This window comes from Gopherus evgoodei, chromosome 1 (genome assembly GCF_007399415.2).
Source record: "Gopherus evgoodei ecotype Sinaloan lineage chromosome 1, rGopEvg1_v1.p, whole genome shotgun sequence".
NCBI classification, from domain to species: Eukaryota; Metazoa; Chordata; order Testudines; family Testudinidae; genus Gopherus; species Gopherus evgoodei.
In genome coordinates this window covers 37,474,164-37,499,698 of record NC_044322.1, presented here as the reverse complement: position 1 = coordinate 37,499,698, position 25,535 = coordinate 37,474,164, and the positions used below count along the sequence as shown (strand labels likewise).

General features: G+C 42.4%; 1 protein-coding gene across 2 annotated transcripts in view; it reads left to right on the top strand.

Moving 5' to 3' along the window:
- Window positions 1–11,356: 11,356 nt before the first annotated feature.
- The window catches only part of MICU2 (mitochondrial calcium uptake 2), a 265,922-nt gene continuing 251,743 nt past the window's right edge, over window positions 11,357–25,535 (top strand). For both annotated transcript variants that reach the window (XM_030561957.1, XM_030561949.1), the window contains exon 1: window positions 11,357–11,584. In XM_030561957.1, coding sequence (XP_030417817.1) covers window positions 11,375–11,584 — 210 coding nt within the window. In that variant the 5' untranslated portion in view covers window positions 11,357–11,374. The remainder of the gene's footprint in view (window positions 11,585–25,535) is intronic.

Below are 25,535 nucleotides of genomic sequence, written 5' to 3'. Positions count from 1 at the left end.
AATTGGCTCTAGGTAAGGATGATACAACTCAAACCTGATTGGATCAAGTTGCAAAGCTCCAGAGTAGGCCTCTGATCTGATTTTCTCAAAGGCTGTAGTGGGAAGCAGTGCAAGACAGAGGGCTAGTCTACACTAGAAGTGCTACATCAGTGCAGCTGTACCAATGCAGCTGTAGCATGTCCAGTGAAGACTCTCTATGCCAATGGGAGAGCTCTCTCCCCCATTGGCATCATTACTCCCCCTCTGCGAGAAGCAGAAGCTATGTCACAGGAAGAGCATCTCCCACCAACATAGCACCAGTGTGGACAGCACTTAAATAACTGTAACTTGCATCGCTCAGGAGGGTGGCTTTTTCACACCCCTGAGCGACATAAGTTTTATCAAATTAAATGATAGTGTAGACTTGTCCAGAGTGAGTGGAGATTGCAAACCATAAGAATCCAAGGTAAGACTGAGAAGCCTCACCTTTTGGGTCAATAAGCCACCAGATGGAGGACTGACATTACTGAAACCTGAAGGCCAGCCATCTTGGGGAGAGAAAGTCAAGACATCAACATGCAGCTTTTGCCAGGCTTTGACCAGTGTCCTTGGACCTGAAGACGTCATGCTAGCTAGAAGCACTGTGCCAGCAACATCCCCATCTGGCTCCTTGACTGCAGTTCCAGCTCCTGTTTCAGGAGAGTCCAGAAGATTATAGGAGTTTGTGTATCCCCTGCTATCTTGTTTTTCCTTCTACTATTATTGTCTTTTGTTTTTGCTAATTGGGAGACATCCTAGCCTTTTAATTCCCCAATTTTAGAGTGCAAAACTGGCTGATGCAGGCACATGTATGAACACCCATAAAGGCCTCACATGTAAGGCACAAGAAAGAAAGTTCCCCAGGTTCAAACAGCCTTAAAAATACACTCATAAAGATATTCATTAACATGTGTTCTGTGTTTATGTTTAAAAGTCTTTTAAAAATTAAACTGTCAAAGGTAAATTTTGGGACATAACAGTTGTCAAACTTCTGCTTAGCAAAATGTTCTGCTGGAGACTATTATAATATGTCTGTTGAGGGGGAAAGGAAAGGGTTAGCCACCACACTAGAACTGAAATCTAAGGAGGAAGCGTTATAATTGACTTTGAGGCTGTGATCTCAACATTAGGTAATAATTTGGTTTCAGTATGAAAATGTTTAGCCAGTTATTGTAAGGGGACTTTTGGGTTCATTATTTTATTCCCTGTCAGGCCATATTGCCATCTTGGAATGCCCATGTTGTTTGGCATCCATCTTGGCTCCCCGTCTTTATCCAAGCTTTGGCACCCTTTTTCAACTTTGGTGCCTTTTCCATGCAGTGGTGGGAATAGGCAGAATCACGTGACTGGCTAATCTGCTCGGGAATGGGGGATTATTTAAGCCCACCTCTCCAGTCACTTGGGGCTGTCCACCCTAAAGGCAGCAGTGGAAGCCATGTGTGTTGGAGGCACCTGTAGAAGCTGGTAGATGTAGATGTGGCTTAGCGGCAGTCAGAGCCCGAGCAGGGGTAGCTAGTATCTAGGTAAGGTTACGTCCAGATATCTGCACCATCTTCATAACATATGTGTTGTATTGGGGAGGGTATCTCACTTTACGCATAGAATAGCAGCCCATTGGGTATCAACCCTCCGTCATACTTGCACCCAGGACAATGCAGGGAAGAAGACCAAGAAGGAAGATCACTTACCTGAAAAGGTCCATTGAGCTCCTAAGTCCAGGATCTGGTTCTTCACCTATGTAACCAGTGCTTTGTCCTGCCGGTGAGGCATGTCATGCCTATCAAAAAGAGATGGTACAGTGTTGAACTTATGATATCTTAACCTTACCTAATGTAATATTCTTGGGTTAGGGCTTCAAGCTCTGGTTGGAAAGTTAACAGTCGAGGAGTTATTTTATGTTTATCTTTCTAAATTGGGGTTCCTGTGTTCTACCCTGTTTGATTTTACCCTGTTAATAATGTAATCTGTTTTGCACCTTAATATTTGATGGGTCCTCTGTTGGGGTTAAAAGCACCTGATGATAAATGCAGGGATACGGGGGTGTAAACCTTTGTAAGCCCTTAGGCAGGCTTAACAGTTATGCATTATAGATTTGATTGACTTGAGTGGAATTCATCCAATAACCTACTAATCTGATTATGTGATTCCAGTTCAGAACTGAGACTAACTTGATTTGACCTTGATTTGATTTTGATTTGGTAACAGTATTGCTTTATTCTTAGATTAGTATTAATAGTAGCTGGTGATCTGTTGTCTTGATTTTATATTATTTGTTACAAGTTTTAATAAATTAATAAAACTGATATTGCAGGTCAGATTTTTAAAGATATTCAGGTGCCTAGTAGGATTTTCAAAAGCACCTAGTCATTTTACTTCCATTCAATGGGTGTTGGGTGCCTAGGTGCTTTTGTAACGGATCTGCATCTTAGGCATCTAAATATCTTTAAAAATCTGACTCTGAATTAGAGTGACCATAAGAACATAAGAATGGCTCTACTGGGTCAGACCAAAGGTCCATCTAGCCCAGTATCCTGTCTTCCAACAGTGGCCAGTGCCAGGTGCCCCAGAGGGAATGAACAGAACAGGTAATCATCAAGTGATCCATTCCCTGTCACTCATTCCCAGCTTCTGGCAAATAGAGGCTAGGGACACCATCCCTGCCCATCCTGGCTAACAGCCATTGATAGACCTATCCTCCATGAATTTATTTAGTTCTTTTGTGAACCCTGTTATAGTCTTGGCCTTCACAACATCCTCTGGCAATGAATTCCATGGGTTGACTGTGCATTGTCTGAATACTTCCTTTTATTTGTTTTAAACCTGGTGCCTATTAATTTCATTTGGTGACCCCTACTTCTTGTGTTATAAGAAGTAGTAAACAACACTTCCTCATCTACTTATCTACATCAGTCATGATTTATAAACCTCAATCATATCTCCCCTTAGTTGTCTCTTTTCCAAGCTGAAAAGTCCCAGTCTTATTTGTCTCTCCTCATATGGAAGCCGTTCCATACCCCTAATCATTTTTGTTGCCCTTTTCTGAACCTTTTCCAATTCCAATATATTTTTTTTGAGATGGGGCAAACACATCTGCACACAGTATTCAAGATGTGGGCATACCATGGATTTATATAGAGGCAACATACGTCTTGTTTTGGCCAGGACAGTCCCCTTTTTAAATCCCAGGCCCCAATGCCCTGGGCAAAACTGAGCATTTGTTTCCTGGCATGTTGTTAAGGGGATTTGGAAGAATGTTTTGGGAAGCCAGTGGTGACACGAGGAGTTGGGCAACAGGACTCGGGCAGTCAGCTCCAGTCCTGGGTGGCATAGGGCTTAGGCAAATGGAACACAAGGTGGCTCAAGACAGCCCCATGCCAGGTGTGTGTGTGTGTGTGAAACTCAGTGATGCCAGGTGGCTTAGGTCAGCCCTGTGCAGTGTCACGATTTTACTTTGGTAAATATGGTCAACCTACCTTGAGTCCCATTTCTTTCAATAAGCAATGTGGATCCAGAACTTTTGAGGACCTGGTGGATATCAGCCAGTCAGCCTAAAAGCCTGATCAGCTCCCCCTAATTAGCCCTGGGGTGTCAAACCACATTGTTTCATTATAACACTGATAACAAAACCTCTTAAATGTCTTTTTTTTCTGTTTAGTGAGACAAGGTGGGTGATATCTTATATCACACCAATTTCTGTTGTTGAGAGAGCCAAGCTTTCGAGCTTACTCAGAGTTCTTCTTTTTCTGTTTGCATTTATTCTTATCTGCCCCCAAATCTTTGTCTTCTCACCCCTGACAAATAGCCATGCTGCACTTCTATTAAACAAAACAAGATAGTAGTGGATTTCTTAAGAGGAAGGATGGTCTTATTGTGAAAGGGATTAAGAAGTGCTTGGTTCAAGTCCCTGCTCTCCACAGTCTTCCTGTTTGACTTTGGTCAAATCACTTAATCACTCTATGCCTCAGTTCTTCATCTGTAAAATTAGGACAATACTACTTCCCTTCTCTGGCTTTTCATCTGTTTTGACTACTTAGATTGTAAATTCTTTACTAAGAGGCAATTCTTGCCCTATTTGTTTGTACAGTACCTAGCACAATGTGGCCCTGATGTTGGTATGGGTCGCTAGGCAGTATTATAATAAAATATATAATAAAACTTTAAACTGCCCTACATCAGTTCCTCTGAATAGATACAACCCACATACAGGAAGGCTTTCCATACCCTCCCCAACTCTCAGCAGTATTTGCTTTTTCCCAAATATACTGCATTTGAAGCCCTCATTGCCACACAGCAGCCTGTGAGAGGGCGCCCAGACTACATGAATGAATACATTTTCATCTCTCATCTCTTGTTCTTTGATATAAAGTAGTGAGAAAAGGTTTGAACTGAATGTAACAGGAGTTAAATTAAGCTGTTATGGTGAATGTCTGAATGCTGGCACAATGCCTAATGCTCTTGAGAGGATTGGAGTTCTCACATAGTGAATCTATGTTGGATCTAGGCCTAATGCTTAAGACATTGAGAAGTAGCAATGGATTTTTGGACATGTGGATCTGTAGGTTTATTGAGTATTTTTACTCTTTATATTTGACTTTGTAATACAATTTTTGAGGGAAACAAAGTTTCTGCCTGACAAATTCTCAGGAATCACAGAAAGAACTCCTAGAGAAACACTGTCATGAAACATAGTTTTTGTCAGTATGATTTCACATTGTATTAATCATGCCTAACAAAACTGCATCATACATCGTAATATAACAAGATTCAATGCAGCACTGAAATGTATAGAAAAATTCAATTTTTACAGATTTCATAAATATTTTACTAGGTTTTACATTTGCTTTTACAGATTGTTAGCAGTGTGGGCATTGTGTCTACTAAAATGTCTCCCCCCCATAAAATAAGATACACAATGACTGACTTCCATCAAAGGCACACTTAGCCCACATTGTACTGGCTCACCTGGCAGATTATAGACCACAGGGGACCCAGGTTTGAGTTCAGTTCCAACAATGTGCGGGATGCATATAGAGCAAGTTAGTCATATCACTTCACTAGCTGTAATCTTGTCAGCTTTCTGAAGCTAAGCATGGTCATGCTGGGTTAAATACTTGGCTAGCTGCCATTAAAGGAAAATCCAGGTGCTAAAGGATGTTGTGATTTATGCCACTTTTTGCAGGAATAGTGCTAACCCCATTCTGCTGATGAAATCCCAGTTTTGGTAACTAAATTATTACTATTTCTATAGGACATGGTAAGGTTCACTTCTTCACTGTGTGATGTTAAATAGGAACTACATTTCTGTGTCAGGTAACGTGTTTCCTATATATTTAGGGATAAATTCTACCAGTGCATATGCAAATATGTAAGGATACAAGCCTAAATGGGTGCCATGTGTGGATACAGATGGAATCCTATAACACCATGTTAAAGTATGGTAGCAGCTGTGTACTGCTATTGTGGTAGAATACAGACCACAGGGGTTTAGTCTGAGGGAAAACAGATGACTGTTCCAAAATTAGGTATTCTTACTAAAGAAAAACAAAAAGTGCTCTGCAGTGTGCTAAGCTGGCCCTATTTGTCTGTACCATAATCATATGCTTAACATTATGGGCACATGGAACCCAAATCTCTTGCCTCAGCCATGCCTCACAGTGTTTCTGGGTATATGCCACCATACATGAAGTGAGATGGAAGGCAGGGAATTTTTAATGTGTATTTGTGACAATGCTCCATTTGGGAAGTTGCTCTGTGGTAGTCTACAGCAGCAGTTCTCAAACTTAATTGCACCGCGACTCCCTTCTGACAACAAAAATTATTACACAACCCCAGGAAGGGGGACCAAAGCCCGAGCCCACCCAAGCCCTCCTGCCCTAGGCGAGGCTGGGGGGCCCAATGCTGAAGCAGAAGGGCTTCTGCCCTGGGTGGGGGGCATGTAACCTTAGCCTTGGGCGGTGGGGCTCAGGCTTCAGCTTTGGTACCAGGCGATGGGGCTTGGCTTGGGCCCTGGACCCCAACAAAGTCTAACACCAGCCTTAGTGACCCCATTAAAATGGGATCCTGACCCACTTTGGGGTCCTGACCCACAGCTTGAGTACCCCTGGTCTACAGGGATGGGAGTATTATGTATCTTAGTCTGTGGGATTGGAATGGGAGGAGGAATTGTGTAGTGCAACGTACACCCTCTCTTTCTTTGAGGGTAGGCATGGGATTTTGTGGTATGTGTTAGTCTGTGAGGATAGAGGGATTTTGCTATGTGTTCTACAGTCTCTGGGGATTAGAGAAAATTTTGCTGTGTAAGTTATGTCTATCTCTCTGAGGATGGGAGAAGCATTTTGCAATGTGTTTTACAAACTCTGAGGATGAAGGAGATATCATAGTATGTGCTACTGTCCAGGGGAATTTTGCTGTGTGTGTACAGTCTTGTCCATCTGTGGATAAGGGGTGCTGATGAGAAGGTGGGCACATTTTCAGGAGTGCTCCATACCCCTCAGATTGTGTCCCTCTAAGGACCAGGATTGCACATTCTGATAGATGTCCCATACCCTTCAGAAATAGGACATTGGCACTAAATACTAGTGGAAGGTTGGGTACATTCTGAGATGGGAGTGCTCAGGTGAGTAAAGTTACTCATATACATAAGTGGATTCAGGACATGAAATTTAAACTGCTTTAGTGTCAGTAATGAATAATATCTTCCTGTCAATGGATATAGGGCAAACATCAGTTTTCATCTTCTTGGTCCTCTCTGCATCATTCAACAGTGTTGACTATGAGATACTGCTGCTTCACTTGCGTGAGATGGCAAAGGTCCAAGGTAATGCACTAAAACAGTTTGAGTCCTTCCTGGAGAGATGCACCAACAAGAGGTGATGGACATGGCACTTCCACCACTAGAACCCTTGCTTGTGGAGTCCCACAAGAATCACTTCTCTCCACAGTCCTTTGCAACATCTACATGCAGTCACTAAGTGAACTGGTCAGAGTGGGTGGAAGTGTATCCCTTTTTATAATAAGGACTCAAGTACCAGCAATATGCAGATAATGAACAGCTCTATCTATCCTTCACCATATATGATATGACCACACCACTAAGATGGCACAGTGCTTGGATGAAATCAGTTCATGGATGAAGAACAGTTTGCTGATGGTGAACTTGAGCAAGATAAAGGTGATTATGCTGGACAGAGGAAAGCATTTTGAAGAGTTCACAGCCATGGTGCAGTCTCCTTTGATTGAAGATACACACCCAAAATTGGTCAATTCACTCTGGGAGTTTAGAGTTCTCTTGGATTCGTCACTGATGCTAAAGTCTCACATAGTAACATCTGAGAAAAACACTTTCTGTCATCTCTGGTTGGCTATAAGACTCAGTCTCTTCCTGGTGGAGGATGACCAGGCCTCACGTGTTAAAGCTTTCATCACCTCTCTACTGGACTACAGCAATGCAGTAGATCTCAGCATAAAGCCTTAAACACTGAGGAAGCTCCAACTAGTACAGAATACTGCAGTGCATCTCATCAGCAATACTGGGTATCATGATCATATCAGACTTGTTCTCTGCTCTCTAAACTGGCTTCCCATAGACTATCAAATCAAGATCAAGGTCTTGGTCCTTATCTTCAATACGCTCTGTGGCTTAGGCCTAGGATTTCTAAAAGATCATCTAAATCCTGGGATGAAGACCATGGTCAACAACTCTGCTCTTCTGGCACGACGAAATTCTCTACAGTAATGGTAAAGTTCATCTGTGTGGGAGACAAAATTTTCTTTGAAGTCAATCTGAGACTATGGATTCAACTTCCACAGAAAATAAGGACCATCACAAATCTCACTCCTTTCTGCTCCAAGTATAAAGTGCATTTATTTGACTTGTCTTCTCTAATATAAATACATAGCAACATGTATAAGTATATTAATAACCCTATCAGAACAAGGCATTCATTGCACACACTTGGAAGAGGATAAGCAAATAAACATATGACAAATGGTAATCTTGTTGCTTAATGTACCACTGGAAGGTACTCAAGTTATGGTGATGAGTGCAATATAAGAACCTATATGGAATAGAAGTGTTTCCAGAACTGGGCCATAGGGTTATTATAAAACGGAATACACTTCCACCTACTCTTCATTTACAATACAACTAATTAATACAGGAATTAGTAAAATATTCTTTTTGTATGTAATAATATATGAAAGAGAGAGACAATTATCTATCTCCTAAAAAAGGAAATCTCATTTTCACAGGGGAATTATGCCAGACTAATTGCCCTACTCTGTCACATTGTCTAATGAATACAGAATTATAAAATTCCTTTAGCGACAACTGATAATATTTGTTTAGCTGTAACTGTGGTGTGTTAAAATTGTAGACTATCACTTTAAATTTCAGAGTTTTTTCCTGGTCCTTCTTGCAAGCAGCAGACACCACTGATTTAGTCTACTTAATGTATTCTCTCTACACATACACACATCATTTGAAAGCTTATTATGTTTACTTTAAGTTGAGGTATGACGTGGAGCTGTCAAGTGGTGCTGTTACCATAAAATGTGGATAAACAGACTCCCTCAACACATTAAAATGACCACTTTGAAATATCTGCATTTGTTCCTATTAGTTTAATAACTGTTTTATTTCAAAACATGAAATTAGATTTCTCTGTGATCTCACTGCAACAACATAAAGGGTAAAACAAAATTTAATAATAAATTTGTACAGGTATCACTGAAATGTAATGGTATCTTGCCTACTAACTCCCTGAGTTTGCTAAAATCTGCCTTCTTGAAATCGATTTTCTTTATTGTGCTGTTTTTCCTCCTACCATTCCTTAGAATCATGAACTCATCTTTTCATGATCAATTTCACGTAAGCTGCTTTCCACTTTTAACTGCTCAATCTGTTCTTCCCTATTTGTCAAAATCAAATCTAAGGCAGCTTCTCCTCTAGTGGCTTTCTCCACCTTTTGTAATAAAAAATTGTCTCTAATGCATTCTAAGAACTTGTTGGATAATCTGTGCCGCACAATATTATTTTCCCAACATGTGTTTGGGTAGCTGAAGACCTCCATCGCCACCACATCCTGTGCTTTGGATGATTTTGTTAGTTATTTATAAAAAGCCCCATCCACCTCCTCTCCCTCATTAGGTGGTCTGTAGTAGACCCCTACCATGACATCATCCTTGTTTTTTACCCCTTTTATCCTTACCCAGAGACTTTCAACAAGGCCGTGTCCTATTTCCATCTCAACCTCAGTCCAAGTGTATACATTTTAGATATTATAAGGAAACACCTCCTCCTCCCTTTTTTCCCTGCCTGTCTTTCCTGAGCAAGTTATATCCTATTATACCAATATTCCAGTCATTTGTATTATCCTACCAAATCTCTGTGATGCCAACTATGTCATAGTTGTGTTTATTAACTAGCCTTTCTAGTTCTTCCGGTGTATGCCCCATACTTATCACATTAGTATACACACATCGAACATACTGATTTGATTTCCCCCCACTTATGTTCTCTCTCGTTTCTCCCTTATCGCTGCTATAATGGCTCATGCTCCACCCAGATTCTGACCTTTCTCCCAGGTCGCCATGTTTTTGACTTACCTGTGGGCTTTTGTCTCCTGCTCCCATTGAATCTAGTTCAAAGCCTCCTCACTAGGTTAGCCAGTCTGTATCCAAAGATGCTCTTTCCCTTCCTTGATATGTGGTTCCCATCTCGGCTCAGCAGTCCTTCCTGGAACAGCATCTCCTGGTCATGGGCAGCGCTTGGACTGCTGGTTGGGCGATGCTAGCCCTTAACTCCGCCCCTTCCATCCCCTGGTGCAGCCCAGAGCCCCCCCACCATGGCTGCCGGCCCCTGCCCCAGGCTAGCCCCGGAGTGCCAGCTGGGTAAGTGGCGCAGCCCCAGCCCCGGATTGCTGGAAGGGTGGCTGGCATGGCCCCAGCCTCCCCAACCCCTGAGTGGCGCGTGGTGTGGTGTGGCCCCAGGCTTCCCAGCCCTGGAGTACTGGGTGGGCAGGTAGCGTGGCTCCATCCCTGAAGAGCCATGAGGGCAGTTGGTGCAGCCCCAGCCCCCCCAGCACCGGAGTCCTCGGAGGGCGGGTGGTGTGGTCCCAGCCCGAGTACTGTGTGGCATGGCATGGCCCCAGCCTCCACAGCCCCCGAGTGCTCAGAAAGTGGGTGGCATGGCCCCAGCCTCCCCAGCCCCGGATTGCCAGGTGGGCAGGTGGTGCGGCTCAAGCCCCAGAGTGCTGGGAGGGTGGGTGGCACACGCGGCCCCAATAGCCGCCCCAGCCCAAGCCGGGGCCACGGCACAAGAGAACTGGGAAAAGTGGGCCAGAGGAGGAAGCAGGAGGGAGTCTGGGGGCAAAGCATGGGCGGGACCACACCAGGCCATCTGGGAAGGCACAGCCTTCCCTAGCCTATGATACCTGCTGTCCATGCCGATCTTCAAAGAAGCTGAATCCCTCCTGGTGACACCATCTGCACTGCCAGTCATTCACCTCCAGGGTGCATCTGTCTTTGCCAAGTCTCCTACCCTTGACTGCAAGGATTGAAGAGAACACTACCCACTCCCCCAGCTCCTTCACTATTACTCTGGAGCCAGGGAGCCCTGTAGTCACTTCTGATCTGCTCAGGGTCATACCTCACAGAATTGTTAGTGCCTAACAGGAATGAGTAACATGGAGCAGTAGCCAGAGGGCCGGATCATCCTTGACAGTCCCTCCGTATCCTCTCAGATACAGGCCCATACCTCCCAGGACACCATGTCAGGCTGACAGATGGGTGCCTCCGTCCCCCTGATGACCAGTAGTGGAGGGCTCTGTTTGACTTCTGCATTGCCCCAGCCTCTGTAGCTGCTTCTGGGAAGATGGTGGGCTGGAAAATGGCCCTGGCTGCGAGTGCCCAGCATTCCCTCAGGGGCAGAGTCTCTGGGCTGCAAGCGCCCAGGGGCCAGCAGTGGGGTCTGAGTGAAGAGCCCTGGCTCTTTATTTATTATCCTGTTAACCTTTGCCTATTTGTTGCTCCCTGGCACTATTCTGTTTCATTGTGTGGTGGCGGGTGACTTGATGGACACTCCAAGCGCCAGGGCAGGAGTGGGCTCTGTGGGGCAGGCACAGACACCGGGCTGGAGGGCCGAGAGGGGAGTCACACACAAGCCTAGCACTGATGCTGAAAGAATTCCTGCACCACCCCCGCGCGTCCTTCCGCGCACTTGGTTAGTGGAACTGAGGGCAAAGTAAGGGCAGAGGCTTCACTTCTCCATTGCGCATGCTCCCTAGCTCGGCTCTGGCTGGCTCGGCAGAGGGCTCGGTTTAAGTTCTGCGTTGGTTCTGAAGCGGCTTCCGGGAAGATGGCGGCTTGGAGAGTTGCACTGGCTGCGGGTGCCCGGCGTTCCCTGAGGGGCAGCGTCTCCGGGCTGCGGGCTCCCGGGAGCCAGCAGCGGTGTCCGGGTCTGTGGGCTGCAGCTGCCACCTTACTTGCAGGAGGCTCGTTGGCAGCGGGTTACAGCGGCTGGTGCGGACGGGCAGCGCCCGGTGGGTTTCTGACGGTGCTGGCTCAGGTAAGTGACCAGCTTCTCAGGGGCAGGGCTGTTACCCGCTATAACTGCCGTGTCCACCGCGCGCGCCCTGAGCAGGGGCTGTTACCCGCTCTAACCCCCATTCCCACACACACATGCACCATTCGCTGGGGTTGTTACCTGCTATAACACCCCATCCCCAACACACACACCTGGTAGCCCAGTGCAGGGCCATTACTGCTATAGCCCCCCGCCCCAACTCGGTAGCCTAAGCTAAACTGGGGCTGATACTTCTCTTCTTGTCAGTACCCAACAAAGCCCGCTGACCACAGGGCTTGCAGAGTGACACTATGTGACCCAGCGCAGTACACAGCTTATGTCAGGAAAGTCTGGCAGGTAAAGAAAGGTGCATAGACAATAATTACACTGTATCTGACCCAAAGAAGAATAAGTGAGAGTGGAAGCTGGTGACATCTCTGCTTAGGTAGGTGTAGTATGAAATCATCTGATAGCAAACTGTAACGATCATACTTTATCTGTCTCAAAACTGTAGCTAGAGCCCTCCTGGAAGAGTCTCCATTGCTTAGTTCATCTGAGGTCAAGCAGGTGAGGTAATGCATGTGTCTGGTCTCCTTGATATCAGGCAGCAACCAAGATCAACAGTATTTCACTTAAAACAATCCTGGCCTTATTTAGATTAATGAGGATTTCCCTCTTAGTGCTGAGTGCCTTTCCCCATTCACTGTAATCCATAATCACACAATAATGTAGAAAACTTAGTTGCAGTTAACACAAGTAAGCATTCAGTTAGTCAGCTTTGCCTGTAATTGTTCATTTACAAAATTTGTCATCTGCTTCACAATCTAATGTTGTCACTTCAGCTGGCATGGATGAGTATTTCACAAACAGAATGTATTTGTGCCTTGTGTTCTGTCTGAATTGCATGGCTCACCACCCAGTACAAATATTTTCCGGGCGGGTCTATGTATTACTTGTGTTATGAATATTAGAATGTACTTGCCTATTAAGCATCAGTATGGAGATAAAGGGTTACTGTCAGGCATACAGTGAGATGGCCAAGTTTGCAGATGATACAAAATTACTCAAGATAGTTAAGTCCAAAGCTGACTGCAAAGAGTTACAAATGGATCTCACAAAACTGGGTTGATAAGTGCAAAGTAATGCACATTGGAAAACATAATCCCAACTATACATACAAAATGATGTGGTCCACATTAGTTATCACTCACGTCATGGTGGATAATTCTCTGAAAACATCTACTCAGTGTACAGCGGCAGTCAAAGCTAACAGAAAGTTAGGAATCATTAGGGGAGAGACGATAAAATATAGTGTCACTATATAAATCAATGGTACATCCACAACTTGAACACTGCAGGCAGTTTTGGTTGTTCCCATCTCCAAAAAGATAATTAGAGTTGGAAAAAGTACAGAGAAGGGTAACAACAATGATCAGAGATATGGAACAGCCTCCATGTGAGGAGAGATTAAAATTAAAAAGATGGGGACTGTTCATTTTAGAAAGGAGATGACAAGGGGTGGGAGATATGATAGAGGCCTGTAAAATAATGAAAGGTGTGGAGAAAGTGAATAAAGATATTACTTATTCTTTCACATAACACACAAACCAGGGGTCACCCAATGAAATTAATAGGATTTAAACAAACAAAATGAAATACCACTTCAGACAACACTCAGTCAACCTGTAGAACTCATTGTCAGGGGATGTTATGAAAGCCAAAAGTATAACTGGGTTCAGAAAATAATTAGATAAGTTCATGAAGGTTAGGTCCATCAATGGCTATTAGCCAAGATGGTGAGGAATGCAACCTTATGTTCTGGATGTCCCTAAACCGATGACTGCCAGAAGGTGGGAGTGGGTGACTGGGGATGGATTCATTTGATAATTGCCCTGTTCTGGTCATTCCCTCTGAATCCTTCAGCCCTGTGTTAAGACTGGATACTGGGCTCGGTGGACCATTGGTCTGACCCAGTATGGTTGTTCTTATGTTAATAGATTAAAAAAAACCCCTCTTTTGAAAACTTGAAAACATTATTATCCATACTAACTTTGTATTTTCAGTTTGGGAGTGAAGTCTTTCTCTGTTTTCTTTAGGAGATAAAATTAATGTGTGTCTTGTTGGATACATGGACATGCTTGTATTGCTGTCCATCTGGTTAGTTCTCGTGAGTGGATCAGGGGTATTGGGAAATATACAAGAATTCTGATTTGGGAATAATTCCGTGAGCAAAAATTTGTACTTACCTTGCCTTCTAACAAATACCGAACACATTGAAGAGTGTAGGACAGGCAATTGCATAAAACTTCTAATCCTTGATTTATTCTTGAGTCCCAAAATAGAGAGGCTAGGATTTTGCAGGTGTAGCAGTCCTTATTATGGAGAAATGACACTTTTCTAAGATCAGAAGAGCAGTTTTTAAAATTGTGGTATTTTTATGCTGAGTTAAATCTTAATCCTGTCATTAGTCCTTGAAAATCCTCATTTAATAACAACTTGACTTGCTGTATATAGGACCCTGTCATAGCAATAATACTGCGGGTCATCCAGCATTCAGGCCCATTACATGCTTCTGGGAATAGTTTTCATTTGCTCTGAAGAACCAACAGATTGAAAAACACAGTATTTTTGTTCATAAAGTGTAGTCTCTTATTTCACAAAAGTTGATTGCTACATTTAAAATATGAAAATATCAGATTACAGTTTTAAGCATTACAAAAAATCTTGTCAAGGGAAATTTGCAGAGATCGGTATTTATGTATAACTACAATGATTTTGTGTAACCTTAATCGGGTGCCAAAATAATCACATGAATGAATTGGAAATAGTCTTGCCATATGACACTTGTGAACCCCAATATTTTTTAAAGAATTAACCACGAAGGAAAAGCATCTGAGGCTGTGTTAAATTAACATGGTTCTGATGGTGGTATACCATGACATAGCTCCCATATATTATTTGGCTAGCTAGGTGGTAGAACTCTTTGACCCTCTAGGTGGAACCTGGCATTTCTAGAAACCATTTCTGTTGCAGAAAAGTGGAATCACTGAACAGTAGTAGATCCAATTAATTTAGTTTTGTTTTCCATTTTCAGCAATAAAATTAGCTGAAATTCCATGCCACTTAGAGACAAAGGTTCTGCATCTAGTTTCTAGTGACTCTTGCCCTGAAATTTCTCAAGTGCTGACCGTATAAACTGTGATACTGAGGCAAAGAACAGAAAATGAAAATAAAAATAAGAGAATAAAATAAAAATGGGATTGTGAAGTCCTAAACTGGAAAGGAGGTGGGGGATGGAACAGTAGAGCCAGCATGGCATGCTCCCTGTTGAACAGTTGGTATTGTATGCTACTGGTAGAGCTCTAGTAAATATAAATCTAAAATATTAATAAACAAATTGCGTTGTAAGACTATTAAGTTGCTTATGCAGATATGTTAGTAGTGTGGGGAATTGTTTCGTGAGGAATATGTGTTATGTTTGAGATTTTTGTTTTTCTTTGACACAGATAAGTGATGACTTCATTGTTTCATTGTCCTGTTGAACATACAGGCTACCAACCCACCTTTTATTTGTCTCACATTGTAGCTCTTTGATTATGCATGTCCTAAGTATTTTTTCATTGTGTAGTATGATGGGAGATGATACAGAGAGACAAGTAGTTCTGTAAAAGAAAATATTAATAGTTTGATACAAATATTCATAAACATTAAATTTGAATTTCTGCTACTACCTTATGGTGATACAAAAGTACATTATTAAAATGTAAACTAGAAATTTTGAAATGTTTTGTAACTCTGTGTCCACCACCAAGTTATAAATGGTCTAAAGCAGGGATTGGCAACCTTTGGCACGTGGCCTGCTAGGGTAAGCACCCTGGTGGGCCGGGCCTGTTTTGTTTACCTGTCGCATCCCCAGGTTTGGCCAATCATTCGTGTCTTCGGAGGATCAGGGCCTAAATTTTTCAGATATTACTTGCTCCAGAGCAGTAATGATAAGATGTGCGCATATACAACTGTTTTTAACCATTGGCAAATGATGACTTTAGGACAAACAATATGTGTATCAAAGCTAGTTCTGAAAAAAATCATTTTGTGCTTTTTAAAAAGAGTGTATTACACCTACTATATTTTCCTTTCTCTTTCCCCATTCCCTCAGACCTGTTCTTACTTTATATTCAGTTCAATAAATAATGAATCTCTGGCACTGATCATCTTCTGAAGTCTTAACTGAACTTACTTGTTAAGTGACTTATGCAATGGCCCTAATGCTGTTAAAATGTATATATGTGCTTACATTTACTAATGATTGACGTCCCATTGATTTTAATGGGGCTACTACTCATAGTGCATAAAGTTGAACATGCCTGTAAGTCTGTGCAGGCTGAGGATAAATGAATGCATCAATTTTTTCTTTCTGTAAGAAGCATAGTTAACCTGTTTCATTTTCTAGCGACTTACTTTCCTTTATTGTGTGTTCATCCATTTTTATTTCTTCTTACAGTGTGGTCTGTGTAGTCATGGAGGCTTTTTTCTGGTATATCTTTTGTATCTTAATTTTTTCTACTTTAGGATATGGTAGTCTGATATTTGTTCATACAGTGTAATTTTCTTTGTTCTGTCACACTCTCATTGTAGACTAGAGGCAAAAGTTCATGATCAGATTTAGGCTTGGTCTACACTACACAGTTAGGTTACCGTAAGGCAGCCTTGTTCCCGCCAATGTAAGTGCCCTGTTATACCAACATAATAAATCCACCTCCACTAGAGGCATAGGGCTAATGTTGGTGTAGTTAGGATGATGCAGTGTCTGTGTAGACACTGTGTTATTTACATCAGCTGTTGCCTGTCATTCAATTTCGCAGCTCCATGCTGAAGCTGTGAAATTGACAAGAAAGCTAAGCTGTCACTGGGATGGGTGGGGAACTCCAGCTAGAGCCAGGCTCCCCTCTCACAGCTGGACTGCACTTGTCCCGCTGGGATCCTGGCTTCCCAACCCCACCACCCCCTGGGCTCTTGGCTCCCTGCCACATCTGGGCTCCTTGTGGGGAGCACCTGGAGTCTGGGCAGGGAGCCAGGAGCCTTGGTGCAGCTGTTGGGCTCCCTGCGGGGAGTGGGGAGCCCAAGGCACAGCCTGGCTGTGAGCAGGAAGCCAGGGGGTGCAGCCCAGCCGGGAGGTGGGGAGCCCAGTGGCTGCCCACCTGAGAGCTTGGGGGCAGCCAGGTTCCTGGTGGCAGGGAGATGAGAGCCCAGGGGATGTTGGGCTCCCAGTGGCTAGGAGTCAAAAGCCTTGGGGGCTGCCAGGATGTGTACAACCAAGAGAAGGAAGGTAGTGTGGACATGAACCACAGCAGTAATTACTGTGGGGGTTATAATTCTACGTTACATAGGTTGTTGGTTGATGTTTCTAGTGTAGACGTTGCCTTAATGTAAGATTACTGTGGATGTATTTTTTTCTGGTCATTAAAGCTCTAGATAAGCAGTGAAGAATGTAAGAAATTATCTTTATTAATTCCCCTCCCCCCCCTTTTTTTTTGCCTGTTCTTTTTAGAAATGTATCATGGAAGTACTGTGATAGATAATTCTTCAGTGATGATATAAACCTTTATCTATGCAATGACTCCACATAGCTCTTAACATTGTCCGTTTACACTATTGGCTAATGCCAGATATAGGCCTTCTCTACACTAGAAAGTGTTTGTCGATATAGATATACTGGGAAACATTCCTAGTGTTGAGACACCTTGTATGCCCAAAAGACTGCTTTTTCTGTTAAGCTTATTTTTGCTGGTATAACTGCATCTATACTAGACGTTTGCCAGTATAGCTGTGTTCATTAGAAGTGTGTTTTTTTTTTGTGCTCCTAATCAACACAACTATTCTAACAAAACTTTAAGTATAGACTAAGCCATAGTGATGGCTTATATTTGTTTTTCTGTAGTACTGTAATTCAAATCAGAGTGAAATAATGTATGGTTGAGAAGCTTGATAAGAGACTTGTCTATGCAGCATCTATTATTTTTTATATTTTCAGACATTTGCCGTCTACTGTATTAACATACCATTAAATTCTTACTGTCGCTGAAACTCTTAGGCTGAAGTGTCTGTCTTAACATTAATCAGTTCTGTAATTTTAAAATCCCACTAGTTGACTTCTAAATATTTGATTCTGCTTAACTGAGGTAAAGCAGAACATAAAGCTTTTGACTGGATGCAACTTTTTTGTCTTGTCTTTATACTATCTGTTATAGCATTGCATTGCAATTGTTGCTGTTTGCCTTGTGACTTTTTATTGTTATTTGTTCAACACTAGCAGTGTGCTGCATTCTTTTCAGATAAGAGAAGACAAGGTTCCTGCCCTGAAGAGCTTACACTAAGTGCACATGGTAATTAGAGACCATAATGAAGAATTTAATACTAAACTATACTGATCTCCTAACAATCAAGCAGTCTATCCAGTGCCATTGTCTTATACTTTTGAAATCCTCTTTTTTTAGTTCATATGAATAAAATGTACATCTTCCCAACCCTAAAACAAAACAAATTGGTAGCTTATTTTTACATTTCTTAGAGAAAAGATATTTAAAAATATTCTGCTTTCTTGTGGCCTACAGACTCACATTGTGCTTCATGTTTTAGTTGAAAATGCACTGGGTGAGAGCCTCACCCTCATTCCAGACCCTTTATGCTGTCTGAAAGGTCTGGAGTAGTGTAAAGAGACCCTGGAAGCCCCATTTCTGGCCACGGGAGGATTCTGTTGGTGCAGGCACTGCAGAATATTGTCAAAAAGCTGCCTTCTGAGGATCCCTTGCGGCTGCAGAGATTCCCACAGGGGCTCACCTTCACTACTGGGAGATCGACACTGCTGCAATTGATGCAAATGGGGTCGATTTCACAGGTCTAGTGAAGACCCACTAAATCGATGGCAGAGCACTCTCCGGTTGACTCTGGTACTTCAGCTCTCCAAGAAGAGTAAGGGAAGTCAACTGGAGAGCATCTCCCGTCAACACAGCGCAGTAAAGACACCAGGATAAGTCGACCTAAGCTGCATCAACTGTAGCTACACTAGTAGTGTAACTTAGGTCGACTTACCCCGGTAATGAAGACAAGTCCTGCGATAGCCACAGGAAGGCTGTCATAACTTAGACATCCCTGGAAGCCTGCCTACGTTATGCGAAGAGCCCGAGAGTGTCCAGGATCAGGAAGATGCAAAGGTGGCTTAAGGCCTCCTAAGCAACCCTTTTGCCCTGAGCTGCGGGTTCTATACTATGCCTCTGAGAGGCACAGCACAGAATCTTAAGCATTATGTATGTGGCACACACTACTGATGTACCTTGCTATGCAAACATTATTAGTGGGTTTTTTTAGTACAACATTTCCTCTGAATCTGATATAACTCCTAAAATCATTTTATAGATTGAATTAATTTGTGCCAGTATTTCACATTTAGGACCCAAATGCATGGTCCTCATTCAAGTGAAATTCCCATTTAAACCAATGTGGGTTTTGCCTGAGTAAAGCCTACTGGGACGGTCCTTTTTAAAAAAAATTTCACCTTGCTTGGTCTCTGCAGTATCTGTATGAGAGCTGGGTGAATAACTGATTTTTCGGTTCAAACAGCCCACCAAAAAATCAGGGTCAATATTAGGTTCAGTTCTGAAAATATTCAGAATTTGTCAGCAAACTGGAAAATTCCATCTCAGGTTACACGAAATGTTTCATTTCAGTCGTTTTGAAAGGGCCAGCTCCAGAAACTGTATTTTATAACTTTTAGCCCAGTGATTAGGACTCTTGTCTGTAATGATGGGAGTTTAAATCATCACTGTAGAGCAGGAACTTGAATTCAGACCTCCCAGATGGGCATTCTGGTCACCAATTTATAAACTATTTTGGGGTGGGTTGCTCTCAATCTCTCCTTTTGAAGGTTTTCCATTTTAAGTACTCATTGGAGCAGGGATGCGAACTCAGTTCTCCTTCCTCATAGACTCATAGACTTTAAGGTCAGAAGAGACCATTAGGATCATCTAGTCTGACCTCCTGCACAACGCAGGCCACGGAATCTCACCCACACACTCCTGTAACAAACACCTAACCTGTGTCTGAATTATTGAAATCCTCAAATCACTTGCAACACCTCCCAGCGTGGTATTGTCCGCAAACTCTATAAATGTACTCTCCACCATTGTCAAAATCATTTCCAAAGATATTGAACAGAACCAAAACCAGAATCGATCCCTGCGGTGCCACACTCAATATGCTCCTCCATCTTGACTGTGCACCACTGATAACTATGATTACTCTCTGGGAACGGTTTTCCAACCAGTTATTCACCCACCCTATAGTTGTTCCATATAGGTTGTATTTCTCTAGTTTGTCTAGAAGAAGAGCTGCCAGGTGAACACCCTAGCCACCACACTGTAGGCTATTCCAGTAGCTTGACACCTTTCCAGACTACTGTACCCCTTTCAGGAGTCTGATTTGTCTTGCGTACCCCCAAGTTTCACCTCACTTAAAAACTGCTTGCTTACAGAATCAGACATAAAAATACAAAAAGTGTCACAGCCACTGAAAATTTGCTTACTTTATCGTTTTTATCATACAATTATAAAATAAATCAACTGGAATATAAATATTGTACCTACATTTCAGTGTGTAGTATATAGAGCAGTATAAGCAACTCATTGTCTGTCTGTATGAAATTTTAGTTTGTACTGACTTTGCTAGTGCTTTTTATGTACCATGTTGTAAAACTAGGCAAATGTCTAGATGAGTTGATGAACCCCCTGGAAGATCTCTGAATACTCCTGGGGGTACACATACCCCTAGCTGAGAACCACTGGGCTATTCTGCTCTCAGTCTCTTCTGTTGAAACTGTTCTATTTTGGCCCAATGAATATTTAAATATTTATGCAAACAGAGGGAGAAAAAATGACTCTATACACTGAATCTGACACAGACAGATTTGAATCCACATCTCCCGCCTCCCAGGTGAGAGCCTAAACCAGCAGACTATAGAGCTTGATGCTTAGTTTCTCTCTCTCGCCTCATCTAAAAGAGGTGAGTAACCTGAATTCGAGTCCTTGCTCCAATGAAGATTTAAGTAGGTATACAAAATGGAACTGCTTCAACAGGAGAGATTGAGAGCTGGCCACCCCAGAATACCGTATAGCCTGCTGTGTAGAATGCTCACCTGGGAGGGGAGGGAATATGAGTTCAAGTCCCTGCAGCAGAATGTGGATTCAAACCTGGGTCTTCCACATCCCAGGCATGTGCCCTAACCATTGGCTAAAAATGATAAAATATCCATAACACAGTTTTCTGAATGCACCACTGTATTCATACCTTACACACCATTGTAATAATCTTTGTACAAAATATAGCTTGTAAGATATCATTTGAAAACTAATAACTTGCTGGTTAATAATAACATGGTGAGATGTATGTAGCAACCTTATATGTAAAGTTATAACATAAGCTGAAATAATGAGTGGGCTGTGTTTACCAGACAAGTCTGGGAAGTGGGTAAATCTGTTTTTCAAAGACAAAGGACAAGCTGATGCCTCTGGTCAGGTGTCATCAAAGTTCATGGGCAATTACTTGTTAAGTGGCCATTCTTTGGCATGGAATGGGGGCAGGAACAAACAGACCTGTATCTTAGCAAACAACAGCATGAAACTTTTCACCATCAGATGTCTTGTCTCTGTCCTCACAGCAGGAATTAGTTTTATCTATGGGTAAATCTCAGGAAGATGCATTTCAAAGTAAGGGGCAAAAACACCTCAAGGTGTCTGTCGCTATCCATCTCTCTCTTTCTCTCTCTTACACACCCACACCCACACCCACCCCTTTAGGGAGCAGATCCTAATTTGAGAATTTGGTCATCAGTGTCACTGGGAACATATAGTAAGGAACTTCATCTTGAAACAAGTCTAGTTTAAGTCTCCTCTCTTGGTTTTCACACCTCAACTGCTAGAACAGGGCCTCATCCTCCCTGATTGAACTGACCTCGTTATCTCTAGCTTGCTTGCTAGCACACATATATATACCTGCCCCTGGATATTTCCATTACATGCATCTGAGGAAGTGGGTATTCACCCACGAAAGCTCATGCTCCAAAACGTCTGTTAGTCTATAAGGTGCCACAGGATTCTTTGCTGCTTTTACAGATCCAGACTAACACGGCTACCCTCTGATACAAGTCTAGTTTAAATTTTAGGAAACATAATATCTTTATTTCTCTTGTAACCATTTATTTTAATGCCTTATACTTGTGCTCACTTAAAACCAATCATAGAATATCAGGGTTGGAAGGGACCTCAGGAGGTCATCTAGTCCAACCCCCTGCTCAAAGCAGGACCCATCCCCAGACAGATTTTTGCCCTAGATCCCTAAATGGCTGCCTTAAGGATTGAACTCGCGACCCTGGGTTTAGCAGGCTAATGCTCAAACCACTGAGCTATCCCTGCCCCCTCCATATAGTTAAATAATCTCCATATAGTTAAATAAACTTGTTTTATTCTTTTATCAAAACTAATTCAGTTTGGATAACTCCATTTAGGGTAGCAAACTATTTCATATTGATTCCCTTAGAGTTGCAATGGACATAATATATCTGGACAGTCCAGGAGAGGGCTGGACAATGCAGAACACACATTTTGGGGGAAAATTTCGGACTGGGAGTGTGTTGGGGTCACCCTGCAAGTGGTAACCAAGACTGGTGGAAACCAAAGTATGACATATCTGTGGCTGATAGGGTGCAGCTATCCACAGACACTCAGGGCTGTTTGTAAGTGGCTTGTTGTTTGTAAGTGACCATGCGGGAGCTACAAAAGGAAATCATTATGAGGCACCCAAATTGGCAGGGCTGGGGTGACACAGGCCCACACTTGTCTGGATTGTACCCCAGAATGTCTTTCTCCTAGCTGAAAGAAGTCTAGTTAAATTTATTAAGAGTTTTGGGTCAACCAAAACTACACTTTCCAGCAAATCATAGAATATCAGGGTTGGAAGGAACCTCAGGAGGTTATCTAGTTCAACACCCTGCTCAAAGCAGGACCCATCCCCAACTAAATCATCCCAGCCAGGGCTTTGTCAAGCCTGACCTTAAAAACCTCTAAGGGTATGGCTACACTTACAGTTGTACAGGGCTGGGAGTTACAGCTGTCTTCGTGCAGCTGTGTAGGGAAAGCGCTGCAGTGTGGCCACATTTGCAGCATTTGCAGCGCTGTTGGGAGTGGTGCATTGTGGGCAGCTATCCCAGCGTTCAAGTGGTTGCAACGTGCTTTTCAAAACGGGGGTGGGGTGGAGTGGAGTGTGACAGGGAGCGTGGGGGAGACAGAGAGTGGATTTTTGGAGCTGACACTGTTCTCAGCTCCCTGCCTTGCAAGTTCTAAGGACTGGAAGATACACAGCACCTACCTTCAATCATTTTAAAAGTTTTGACCCCTTTCCCCACCCCTCTCTTATTCACTAAATGCAAATTATGCACTCCTAAATAGCCTTCAGACCACATAAGCAGCTGCTCAACAGGACTCCCCTCTCTCCTCAAGCAAACAGCTGTGAACGTTCCAAAGCAGTTCCCCTGCCTCTGCTCGCTCGCTGGAGCAAAGAGCAACTGTGTTTGTTTTTTAGATAAGTAGCTCCGGGGAGCTCCAAGTTCAGCCATTCTTCTGGGTTGTTGTGGACAGGAATTCTGGGATACCACCTAATACCCTGGAGGCCAATAACAGCGCTTTTGGTGGCCACACTTGATGAGCAGCGCTGCATCACCAGCGCTGCAATTGTTACACCCCAAGCAGACCAGGTGTACAGCCAGCGCTGCAGCCAGGGAGTTGCAGTGCTGGATGTGCCTGCAGGTGTGGACAGTTACTAAGTTGCAGTGCTGTAAACCCACCACCAGCACAGCAACTCTCCAGTGTAGCCAAGCCTTAAGGCAGGAGATTCCACCACCTTCTCTAGGTAACCTATTCCAGTGCTTCACCACTCTCCTAGTGAAAAAGTTTTTCCTAATATCCAACCTAAACCTCCCCCACTGCAACTTGAGACCATTACTCTTTGTTCTGTTATCTGCTACCACTGAGAACAGTCTAGATTCATGCTTTCAGGTAGCTGAAAGCAGCTTCGCTGAGCTCTAGTGAGAACTGTATTTTGAATGCTCTCAGTGCCTTTGTTTAAGAAACTACCAAGAAAAAATCTGAAACTGGTTGGTTATTGAGCATAAATATTTGTAAAACAATTTTTATTTAAATCAGTGTAAGGTTGTGTTTTTGTTTTTTTTTTTTTAAAGGAGGGGGGAAATCTTCTATGGGATACTGATTATTCCATCACGTCTTGGGCCAGCTTGTGGTCTCAGATCTGCTCATGCAGCTTCCAAGCCAGAATTTTTCCCACAGCACATTTCTTAATTCCTTTTTATTATGGAAAATTGGTTTTATGGAACCAGAAGCAGAGAAGAATAACTTTGTGAGAGTATAAGGTATCTTAGCCCTCTGATCCTGCAAACACACATGCACGTAAATAACTCTGTGCCTGTGAGCAGTCCCGTTGTGTTTGATGGAACTACTCATGAGCACAGAGTTAGTCATATACTTAAATCTTTGCAGGATCCAGCACTTAATCTGTAATTTTAAATAAAAATTTGGGATTACATGGTAATATTTAGTATAGGAAAGCATTTTGTTTTATGGGTTTCTTATCTGTTTTAAAGCCTGATTCCAGTTGAGAAAAAAAATTACAGTTAAGATGTGCCTGTTGATAAATATAGAATCCTGGATAAAATTGCATAAGGATTGGTAGCGATGTGTGGAATTGCCTGTAGGAATCTGCTACTAAAATAAAACCAGGAAGAAAATGTAGAAGCTAATCTGAGCAAGCACAAGAATCTTTTAGCATATTAGCCCACTATAGTAAAAAAGAAAAAAATTATCACTCATTGCTTTTGGGGTTGTTTTATCAATAATTATTAAACTATTTTTGTGTGCCATAACTGTTGTAATGCAATTGGCATTAATTTAAAATTAAATGGTTTATCTGGCCTTGTTAAAAGAAATAATTCAAAATTTTTCTAGAAACAATTCAACTGAAAACATAATCATGACAAAAAGGCATCTTTTCATCAGAATGGTCTAGACGTCTCAAAATACAATTAAAATGACATTTAAAATATGCTTAAACTTAACGTACAAATGTAAAATGAATAATATTTAAATAGGCTTCTGAATCTTAGTTTGAATATTTTTAATCTATATCAGGCACGCTACTGGAGAGAGCTTTTAGGCAGGCCTCAAATGTGCCTACAAACTGGGTTCGATTTGTACAGAAATCTGATCACTGGGCCAGATCAGTAGTACTAGGCCTCATTAGTAAAACAAAACAAGGTGAAGATACTTAAAATCACCATAACTGTCATGAGATGGTAGCCCTTTAAAGTAAGCTTCATTCCATCGCCTTGTCCCTTCTCCAGAAATGTCTTCTGTCCAGCTCGTCTCCAGAATTTGTTCCTTTCCGGTATGTGAAGTACAGTAAGTTTTATTTAGTGGACACTGAAGTGCAATGCTTGGAATCAGATGGTTTCCCCTTTCACAAAATTTGATTTGTAGTATATCTGGTTTTAGCAGAACTGGCATGAGATGTGTGAATCCTCGTGGAATGCCAAAATTGGGGCCCTCACACCATTCACATGGTGATACATTTAAACCTTCTTTCTACTGAAGAATTTGAGAGACTTGGGAAGTACAGTGGGCCCATGTTGTCAATCTTCTTTATAGCAATTCACAATGCTGAAGGCTCTTAGTTGACATACAGTATGTTACAGAAACTAGTAATTTCTTATCTGTATGTGTTGTTACCCTTTTAGAGTATATTAACTGCTACATTTATTGCTCATTGCAGAATTTAATGTAATATACAGTGCAAAACATCTTAGATAAGGCAATTAACATCCTATATACACACAAAA